The sequence below is a fragment of the Seriola lalandi genome, unplaced genomic scaffold (assembly GCF_002814215.2).
Source record: "Seriola lalandi dorsalis isolate HSWRI2012SDOR001 ecotype SW California unplaced genomic scaffold, Sedor1 jcf7180002049656, whole genome shotgun sequence".
NCBI lineage: Eukaryota > Metazoa > Chordata > Actinopteri > Carangiformes > Carangidae > Seriola > Seriola lalandi.
Window position 1 is genome coordinate 48,000 of NW_019520209.1, and position 11,106 is coordinate 59,105.

General features: G+C 41.5%; 1 protein-coding gene across 1 annotated transcript in view; it reads right to left on the minus strand.

The window, feature by feature from the left end:
- Nucleotides 1-10,697, minus strand: part of LOC111648828 (cytosolic carboxypeptidase 6-like) — a 36,916-nt gene extending 26,219 nt beyond the window's left edge. The window contains exons 1-5 of the mRNA XM_023398553.1: nt 10,654-10,697; nt 10,356-10,414; nt 7,287-7,376; nt 5,810-5,924; nt 4,278-4,389 (exon numbers count right to left, since the gene is read on the minus strand). Coding sequence (XP_023254321.1) covers nt 4,278-4,389; nt 5,810-5,924; nt 7,287-7,376; nt 10,356-10,414; nt 10,654-10,697 — 420 coding nt within the window. The remainder of the gene's footprint in view (nt 1-4,277; nt 4,390-5,809; nt 5,925-7,286; nt 7,377-10,355; nt 10,415-10,653) is intronic.
- Between the last annotated feature and the right edge of the window lie 409 nt (nt 10,698-11,106).

Here is an 11,106-nt window from a genome sequence, read left to right on the forward strand (position 1 = left end):
CTGATGAATGTAACCCCAATAGTCACTCCATCAACTGAATTTATCCCATTGACAACTTCTGTTTGTTGACAGCCTGATATAGCTTATCCCTCAGTGCCAAATAACTCCACCGAGTGTAGTTTACACCAAAGCGGAGTAAACGTGTGCTTGTGGCTGAACATGAGGTTTGATTGACAAGGAGCTACTCCCAGAGATGGAAAAAAATACAGTGGTGGTGGAGATACTTCAAGATAAACTGTGGTAGTGATCACAAGTTACAGTTATTGTTTGCTTAGCTTAACTGATAATAATAAAGAGCCAAAATAACACCAGACATACTCTTTAATCTAGAAACTACCTCCATTGTCATTTCGTGGCAACAGATCAAGTACAGGTGAGAACTCAAAGTTATCTCTTAATATTGGAAGGTTGGTGAGAGACGTTGGGATTTAACCATGCACACAAAAAGATGCACTGAGGATGGCTGACATTTTCATGGGCCTGAAGAGATGGTGTTGATTCTCAGTGAGCTTGGTAGAGGTGGTGACGCTTTGACATGATGGGTACTTGTTTAAATCAATGTTAAAGTAAAAAAAAAAAAATTAAGCAAAGCCTTTGAGACACTCTTTGAAATACCACAGTCTATTAGAAAGATTAAGCTGGCACAATTCTATAGCTTTCTTACTGTCAACAAATCCCAGGAAAAGACAAAAACCAGCAATGAATTAGTCTGTCTCTCACTATTTTCCGGGTTCCTCTGAGTGGAGCTCACCACCAAGCTCACAGATTCCTTCTGGAATCTGCAAAACTGGTCAAAAATGTATATTTTTGTCTTTATAAAACGGCCAAGTAATCTCCTCCTTTCTTTTTAACCACACATTAATCAACATTGCATTTAATTGTACCAACATGCTCTATTTACTCATACAGTGCATTTGCTAGAGACTATTTTTTGTCATGGAGTAACATACTGTACATTCGGTGTGCTCCACCTCCACACCAGGATCCACCTGTTGACTTTGATTTAATTTCTTCTGAAAAGAGAATATTTTCAAATCTCTCTTTATACAGGCTGCATGCTAGCCTTGATGTCAAACTGTAACTGTACATACTCTATATTCATATATTAATGTAACTGTTCCAAGTGGGCTGGCTGATGGGACTTTAAGTCACTGATTTTAAAACATAATTTCTGCTCTAGGCCAGAGTTTGCATAAACATTGGTGAGTGCAAGTGTTCTGAGCAGTGTTGAATTTATATACAAATATTTGTCAAATAAAAGTTTCCAGCCATCAATACCAATGCAGTGTAGATTGCTCCTGCTACACGCTTTGATTTAAATGGCACTTGTCTGGGAACTCACAGCCAGTTATTGAAGTTATTGCCTGAACAGAAGAAGGAAGCTATTTTCCCAGCAGAAAGAGAGCGCTGCTGAATTCACAATGATGGAGAATCACTTTCGAGGGTGTCTGTCACAAGGATGGTTGATGGGATTTCAAACCGAATGGGCTCCTTTGTGAAACGGAGGGCAATATGACTTTGAATTATGATGCCTTATGGATAGAACTGGGGGTATCTAAAGAAGTCGTGGTGACTGACAAAAACCCGGGGTCACATTTGTATACATGAAGGTGCACAGTCTCTGCACTGCACCTCTAACTCAATTAACACTCAGAATCTGAACTGAAACTTGGACCTGAAAGAACCAAATATTTAACAGCAATGTAAATACAGTGGACTACACACTGAAAGATTAGATGAGCTTTATAATAATCTACAGAGGAGGCTACAAATACTGTGTATTTAATCCTCTAGAGTCATGATCATAGGTGCAAGTTTTCTCATAACGGGTAATCGTTGTCTATTTCCTGGCCAAGTTGAATTGATAACTTATTTTTGTTATGAATCTTAAATCCAAATTCAGCATGTATCATATAAATTCAAACTATCATATAAATTCACATAAATAAATAGTGTTTCAAGGCACTGAAACACAATGAGATTCTACACTATACTATAAGGTTCAAACTATAACTCCAGGAAACAAGCTATTTTTTTTTTATGTTCTATGAATGTCAATGTTGGGGTGTGTTGTCATGAGGTGGAAAAGACAAAGAATGTAGCTCTGTCGTTACCAATTAAACTGTGCTTATCAGGAACAGCCCATTACAATTTATTATAGCCTACAGACACCATTAACACTAGTGTATGTGTCCTGTGAAAGCAACAACAACATAAAAATGACAAAACAGGGCTGCTATTTAAGATATAATAGCGCAGTTGTTTGCTGTGACTCTTGACTCTGCCATGCACCTATGAGAGTGACTTACTGAACCTCAGGGAGCTGTAGCCTACAGATACACAAATATCATTTCAGATGCGTGTAGACTAATGTCTTTTTCCGACAAATGATAATTAGAGTAATGTTTCCTAGTTTAATTCTGACTTCACAGTGAAACAAATTAAAGTGCAATCACTAATATTTTACTGGCTCTTTGTAGAAATTTACTATAATATGTGAGCAGGGCCTTGCACATGTTGCTGATTAAGTCCAACCTCTCAACTGTTACTTAAATAGCTGATAAGATGTCAGGGTTTATTAGCATTGTGTGGTCTTGTTATATACTCCCCAGGCCCTCTGAGCTACCCACCTCTTACTTAGTAAACTCAAGTTTTAGGCGTAATTTTGAGGTACAGTATGAAAAGCACTTTAATTACTAGCTCCCATCCCGTCTCTTGGTTTTTCAACAAATGACAACACAGAGTTAGGAGCTAGAAAAAAAGGGCCACATATGCTAGCTTAGCCTGACTGTTCTGCTGTGGCTGCTGCTGATCTCTTGTTAATGGAGTCCTCCAGCAGAGCCCTCCAACCCTGGTAGCCTCATTAGACTCTATGCCCACTGTGTGAGATGAGCATGAATGGAGGGCAGCAGCACAGGGCCTCCTGGCTGCAGAGTTGGCATTGAAACTGGCATCTGGGAGCCCCAGACATGAGTAGTGTGTCTGATGGGATTAACTGGCTGTGGCGAGAGGGAGACAGAAAAGGAGAGGTTGCCCAAGCCTCCAAATTAACTCCGCAAGACTAAAGGCAATCATCAGGGAGAAAGGAGGCTACAGGAGGACAAGTGGTTATCAACAGAGAGGGAGACCAGCACGAGTGGACTCAGGAAACATATAGCACAATACTGTGTTGACCGGGGGCTACATCAATTCAACACATATGAGACTGAATATTTGCAAATGTGCAGGTAATGAGTGGTCCCCAACCTATTATCTTTTTGCTTGTGACTTCTTAATACAAAGCAATGTCTACTTGTGGACTTTTGTTAATTGTTTCATTTTATTTTTTAGAGGACTGAAGAAGTAAAATTATACAGTATTTGAAGAAAAGAACATATTTCATAAATAAACAAAATTTAGTGTTGCAGAATTTAGTTTTTTCAATTTATGTGGGCTCAACCACCAAGTTTGGGACCATTGCTCTATATAATGGTGTAATAGTTACAATTCATTTCTATAAGTAATCGTCTGAGAAAGACAAAAATTCCTGTGGTGGCAGGAGAACATAGAGAATGATAGATTCATGCATTTGAAAACACCTGCTTGTCTATGCATTGCTACAGTACTGTGGTGGTGTGATCAAGTGCTAGCATGTGTATGTCTGTTTGTTCAGGCGGAGTATGTGTGTGTTTGCGCGTGTGAACGACAGGCATGAGTGGATCACCCTGCCATGACAGAGTCTATCGATCAGTGTGTCAGCGCCAGGGGAAAAGGTTAATCTGCCCGATGCCAGCCCCGCGCTTCACCCCATCTCTGGCCTGCCCTGCATCCCGCCCCGGCCCGCTCCCTCTCTTATCAGGATTAGAGGAGTGTACAAAAGGGCAGAGTATTCCCAGGACACACACTGACCTTCAGTAATCCCACCAACCTGCCGCTCTGCTTATAATTAACATCAGGAACAAAGAGAAAAATCCCTGGCCTGCCTGTGTAGCGTTCCTCTGACTGAAGAGACTAAAACTGGAGAAGGAAAAAGTTACAGTATAGTTAGAGACTAAGAGCATAGAGACTTGCTTCAGTAATATGTTTTGAATGGCCAAGAGAACCTCGCTGACATTCTAGTGGTGCTGACTGGCCTCTCCGTGCCTCCCAGTGCACACACCCTAAACACAGATTGGAGAAACATGCTGCACCAAGCAGGGAAAAAAGAAAACTGTTCTTGGGAGAAGTAGACATTAGTGTGGTGAGCACAGAATGGAGAACGTATGTGTGTGTGTGTGTGTGTGTGTGCGCTTGCTCACTGGGTCTTGGTTCATCTGCACTATGAGTTGTTTGACAGCGTGCAGCGTGGGGTGGGCCCAAGGAGAGGGATCCTGCCAGTGGCGATTCAAGTCGAAGCCCATCAGAGAGCACCTGTACAAAAACACACACACACACACACACACACACCTTATAAAACATACTGAAAATGAAGCTACCCTGTGGAGTTGTTGACCACTACTACTGCTATGGAACAATGTTTTTAAGAGTGGCTTCCCATTTTGTTTTCTTTCTGCCAAGTTCTGCCGAGAGTTTCCCACTATTCCACTGATCGACAGTTGGTACCGGTCATAAGCCAATAAATGTAGCAACGCGCCAACAAAGGTAAGGAAGAAGGAAACTACTAAGAAGCAAACATGTCTAAAATCACCCCCTTATTCACTCATTCTTTACTCCCTACATAGACACATAAATCAAGATTCCAGACTCATGAATTACTGTCATTTTGAGTCAGTAGGTGTAGAGTGTAGAGTCGCACAACAGTAAGTTTTCTGATGCATGGCATTGTAGGGTTGTTAGCTACTTTTTTGTTCCATTGTGGGAATATATGATAGTACTAAAACATTATTAACACATTCAGAATTTGGACACTCAAAATGGCGCATGGACAGGTTGGACAGACAGACAGATAGACATTTACTGAAACCTATGGTAATGACACAGGAGTCACTGATACTGTAGAGCAACCGAGCAAAGCAGCCAGCCATGAACAAGCTACTCATCCCAGGTTAACAGCCATTGATTCTTTGCTCTGCGTGTAGCCTTTCCAGTCTGCTCTGCACTGTATCCTGCTGGGGTGGCTGTGTGGTATCCGTGTGCCTGTCTTTGTGTGTGTTTATGTGTGAGAGACACTGGAAGGGGATGGAGAGCATATGTAGGAATGAGCACATGTGATTGGTGAGGTGAGGACCATCACCATTCACCTCCTGTCAATATGCTACTCATTGGCACTCAGTGTGAATGCAAACTAATGAAAATATACTTTATCAGTCACAAATCACAGTGAACAATATTACAGAGATTGTCAAGTGTTGGAGAGCAACTGGGATTCCCTTCAAGTATCTTTGGAGGCAGTGGAGAGGCTCCACCACTAGATGGCTCTCTGGCAAGAGACGGCAAGCTGCTGATGCTTATCTCACTGCGCATTAGTATTCCTGGGGCTGAGCCTATTAAGTAAAAGGCAATTATGAAGAAGGGAAAGGCAAGAGAGGAAAATTGAGGAGAGGAGGATGCCCACAGAGCTGCAGCAATAGTGTTAAAGACAGAGAGGAGGAGAGGATGGACAGAGAGACTGGCAAAGAGAACAGCCCTACGGCCAAATACGATCTTCTAACAAATGCACTGCTGAGAGCTATATGAATTCATTAAGCTCCCTAAAGGTGGAGTTAAGAGGGTATAATCCCACGTAGCAGGATATAAAACCATGTAATGTGTGAATTCTATTTAATGTGGTGATGCATTCAAATTAAGAATTAAAATATGTGTGTGTGTGTGTGTGTGTGTGTGTGTATACCTGTAGTTGCCCAGGTAGACCCCATCAGGATTTAGCATGGGGACAATCTTGAAGATCACATGATCTCTCAGGATCTGAGCCACAGGATGCTGGCTCACCAGGAAGTCAATCACACCTATCAGACACACACAAACAGACACACAGAGGGAAAGAGACTTGAAAAGAAAACTGAAGACGGGCTGGCAGTTAATTGAGTTTTAAGAAACAAAAGGAGGAGGAAGGACAGCGAGGGGGCATCATCAGAATCAGCGGAGGAATAGGGGACGTCAAGCCCAAATCGATACAAATGGAATGGAGCTGACGGCGCTGGAAAAACAGACAGCGCACAGCGGGCTAGAAGCCAACTCATCTGATTCATGATGATGCATGCACACACACTCTGAAGCACAGAGAAACTGTCAGACATTGTAGGTAGATTAGATCAGATCAGAGAGATAGAGAGATAGATAGATAGATAGATAGATAGATAGATAGATAGATAGATAGATAGATAGATAGATAGATAGATAGATAGATAGATAGAACTGTCCCTTCCTCAGGAACACCATCTTTGCACCTCGTTAAGGATAATGGACTTTCCTCAGTCTGTCTTACTGAGCTGAAGCGCTGGACAGGGACCACTGCTAAAGGTAAGGCCGTGCCCTCCGTCCCTCTATCAGACCATCCCTCCCCTCCTCAGACCTGCTACCCATAAACAAGGAAGTGGGACCCAAAAGGAATGAACCTGCCCACTCACCTCAGTCTGAGCAGGAGGAAAGGAAGCAAAAGAGTCATTAAATCCTGCTAAAATTGTCTTTAAGGTTGTTGTACTGCACAAGGAGACAATTTCCCAAAGGTTCTCAGTTTTTCAAGCTGTGTTATTAGTTTTGAGTTAGCTGAGCCTAGGAGTGAAGACAATACAACTTCTATGATATCCTCAGACCTTTTCCTGAGATATTATATAGAGACATGTTCTTGTACCTATTCCTGTCACTTTCAGGAAGTGAACAGGAGAAATTCTAAATATTCATTGATGAGTTTTTACTGTATGTCGCATGTTTCAAAAGAAGGTATGTGAAAGGAGCACGCCACCAATTTTATACCTGAAGTTCAGTTATCATGGGCGGTACTCAGTCTTGTGAAAACAGTTTTATAATATCACCTGTGGTTCTGGAGAAAGCCACAGTCTGAAAAAATCGCTTTTGTTTTTTCACTTTCAGTACTGTATGCAGCAAGGATTTGTCCTTTCTAGTGAAAGTGAATACCAAGTGCCGTTAAGTCTTTATTTACCTGAGGTATTATTATATTGTGTCATGTTGTCCCATGTGAGGTTGTATGACACAAATTGTAATTTTGGTCCCCTTCCAAATCATTAAAAACAACAGACATCATAAAATCTAACATGTGCTTATGCACTGCCAAACAACACACAGAGCAGAGGTGCAGCATCTAAATCAATCCAATGAAACAGGGCATCGACCCGACATTAAAACTTTACCTTGACAGACAAAGGAGGCAGGAGACTCTCCAGGGTGAACGCGAGATGTAAGAAAGACCAATTTCTTCTCCCTCTCTGGACTCAGGTGGTCTGTGGAGTGGTGTGGTGGGGGGTTAGAGAGAGGGAGGAAGGGAGAGAAAGGCGAGAGAGGAAAGGTGTAAAGGAAGGCAAAGACAGGGTGTCAAAGGGAGACAGAGGTGGTGTTGTTAATGCACAGAAGTTCTAGTAGACGTGTACACTACAATTCTAAAACCTCTCAGCCTTAGATAGGCTAAATATATTACAATTTTAAATTGATATCAGAGTTAGATATATAAATAGCCTATTACATCCCAGTGTGAGAAGCTGGGTCAAAATACACACCGACCTGGCCGTCCATTTTCAGACAGACACACATGAATCAAACATCAAACCAACACACAGCACAGAATATTTAACAAGCAAGGTGAATTATACATCCACGGAGGTTGGGGTCAGCCAGCAACAGGTGTGACCTTCTTTGAGTTAAGTCTTAAGGTCTGGCTGAAGACTTCTCTCTGACTAGACATTTCTGTCCTCCTCCTGCTCTCACTCTGCTTCAGAGGGCTTGTTGGACAGATGAGTTGGACCTTGGATAGTCAGTCACTTTGCTGTTGAATTGTTTTGTATAAATAAAGGTTAATAAACCTTTCAACATCATTGTGATGTGATTTTCTAAAACAAAGTGAGAGGCCTTGGATACTCCCCTTCAGAGGTTAGATTTTATTTTCTGCATTCTGGTGATATGAATGACTACATTTGAAACTTTCAATTACAGAAGAAGGATCTCAAGTGTTTAAATTTATTATTGGATCCCTGCTGTGAAATTTTTGATGGTAAATTCCAGAGATTGTCTATAGTGTGTTTGAAGCCAGGATCAAAAAGACAGAAAATGTTTTATTCTAAAAGTCAAATTAACCTTCAATTGTAAGAGGTTATATTAACCTCATATGTTGAGAATCATTCTTCTTCACATTCCTTTAGTACGTTACAATAGAAAGGCTAAATACCAGAAAGCAAGCAGTCTCCATTCTGCATTTCCAGCCCAGTTTAAACCACAGAGGTCAAAATTTTGCTGTCTTCTTGGCCAGTGTTTCTTCTCTAATCTGCTGTTGCTAATGGATGAAAGTGATTGTGTGCTTCATTGCTATACACAAACTTAATATCTTATCGATTCTTCCACCCACTTCTGCTGAGCAGAGAAAATGCTAATTAGCAACAGGCTATGCACCTTTCCTTCTCCTTAATTCCAATTTAGCCTCCGAGTGGCGTGTGTGTGCTTCTTGTGTGTGTGTGTGTGTGTTCATGTGTGTCTGTTCGAGTAGTTAGGGGTCGTAAACAAAAAAAAAGTGTTGTTCCATTTAAGTACTCTCCCTCTGATTTTATTTCGCTTTTCTCTCCCTCTGCCCTTCACAGAGACAAATGGCTTTGCCATTCAGGTCTCCGTGGAGCGGGGCAGGCCGTTTGTTGTAAATGTGAGTGCTTGCGGTTTGGCCGGCCGCTGGGTGCTCGGTGGCTGTGAAATTCCATCACTTAGAAATTCTACTTTGGCCTCGACCCCAGGCCACCACACAGGCCCCTGATACAAGAGCACAGCCATAACACACACTCAAATACATACACAGCGTAGAGTGTAAAGCTACAATAAGGAAAGAAAAAAAAGCATACAGACATACACACACAACTGTTCTCCCTACAGTAAAACCAAGAACCCAGAAAGTTGTGAGCCAAACCAGAGGCAGCTGCCAAGGTCCCGACTGTTGGGGAATTCAACCGTCGTGGCCATGCTACATTTAGTCTCAGTGCTAGTGTGCCCTTGCTGCTTCATCAAAACAATCTCTTCCAGCAGGCTCCTGGAGCTTACAATGGATCCACTGTTTATCCCACATCATTCTGTGTTTATGTGTGTGTGTGTGTGTGTGTGTGTGACTGAGTGTGTGTGACTATGTCTCCTCAGGGCTCTCACAAATGCTCCCCAAGTAGTTGTTGTGTTTATGTGTCTGTATCTCTGCAGTCCTCTGTATCTGGCTGTGCCCAGCCAAGCATTGTAGCACAAAATTAAGTTCTGCTATTCCATAGGCACTCCACCACCCAGAGGGAACCTGAGGGAGAAAAATACCATAGCTAGGCTATATGTAAAAGAAAATCACATTTTGGCTCGGGTGTGGGTGACATAAAACATGAAGGTTAGGGTCAAGTTTTGGTTGAGCCTCAAGAAGGCAGCCCTGCAGCAGCATCTCCGGACCTCAAGGTGTCAGTAGAGCTCAGGAGGAGGGGGGAAGGGGGGTGGGGTGGGGGTGAAACAAAAGACAGAAGTAAAAGAGAAAGAGAAGACAAGGGATTAGACCGAAAGGTAGCTTTCTAAGGCAACACAAATGATCTAACTCTCTTTCCCTCTTTTTTAGAGATTGTAGTAGGAGGGCAGAACAACAGAGAAACAGCAGAGTTTCAACAACAAATGCATTCTGTGTCGAAAGCTGAGCTGAATGTCAAACCAACATCACTGACAGTTAATTTATGAATATTGGTTTTGCATTACATGTGTGTACATTAGGCTTGCAACTAACAATTATTTAAATTATTGATTATCTGCTGATTATATTTTTGATTAGTTGATTAATCATTTAGTGTTTGAAATTACAGAAAATAGTAAAGTATGCACAATTTCCCAGAGCGCATGGTGACACGTCTAAAAGCCTTATTTAGTTCAACTAACAATCCAAAACCCAAAGATATTCCATTTACACTGATGTAAAACATATGATGTAACATATAAAAGGCTGGAACCAGCTAATCTTTTTTATTTTTACTTAATAAATGACTAATGATTATTTGTTGATTGACAAAATAGTTCCAGAATAATAATCAATTAATTAACTAACTATCTAACTATCGTCTGCTGTGTTCTGCTCAATTAAACCATACTTTACTTTTATTTTTGTTACAAGATGTTACAAGTAATGACATACAAGCCTTCAGCTCTACTTTTAAAGTATTCATATGCCAGGCATCTAAATATATTTCATTGCAGTCATGCTGGTGTTGTAGTACCTACTTCATGGTCATTTACGATGGTCTTTAACTTGATTTCATCCCAGGCCTCTCCAGGCCTGACACAGAACAGGACTGAAAACATATAAAGAATTAGGAGGAAAGAGGTAAAGAGAAAGAAATGAAGTGAGAGCGGGAATGTGTGTATCACAGACTGGAGGTGTACGTTACAGTAAGTGGAGGCTGAACGGGTGGGGGTGGAGGGTGGGTGGATGTGACAATGAGTGAGTGAAAGCGGCAGAGGCAAAATTTATGCCCACACTTCCAAATCAAAGTGCTCCCTCAGCATATTTCTCACCTGCCAAAGTCACGCGCTGCACTGTACGGCACATTACTGCTCATTCGCTTGCTGCTTGCCAAGAGGAAATAAAAAATTAAAGGATGTCAAACTACGATCAGCTCTGATAAATATGTAAATTACTGGAGAGAAGAAAAGTGCCTGTGAAAAACAACATAAATCTAATGGATTCTGAAGGTCACTCCTGATTGTGCTGGTCAGCTCTTTCTGTGACAGCAGTACTGGGAACTTTGGGCTCAGTCTCATAAGTTGTGACATGATGTAATTAACTGAGATCTTCTTCATCATTCTTCTTCAGCAGGTACAAAGGAAGTCCTGTCAAGACCTTCTTGAAGCCATGTGGAATATATTTAAATACATTTACCCACTTTAACTGTAAATTTGATTTGAGAAGAGGCAGATTTTGCTTACTTTTTTAATCTCATTGGTGTCGAAACTTTCTGATATGGAAGG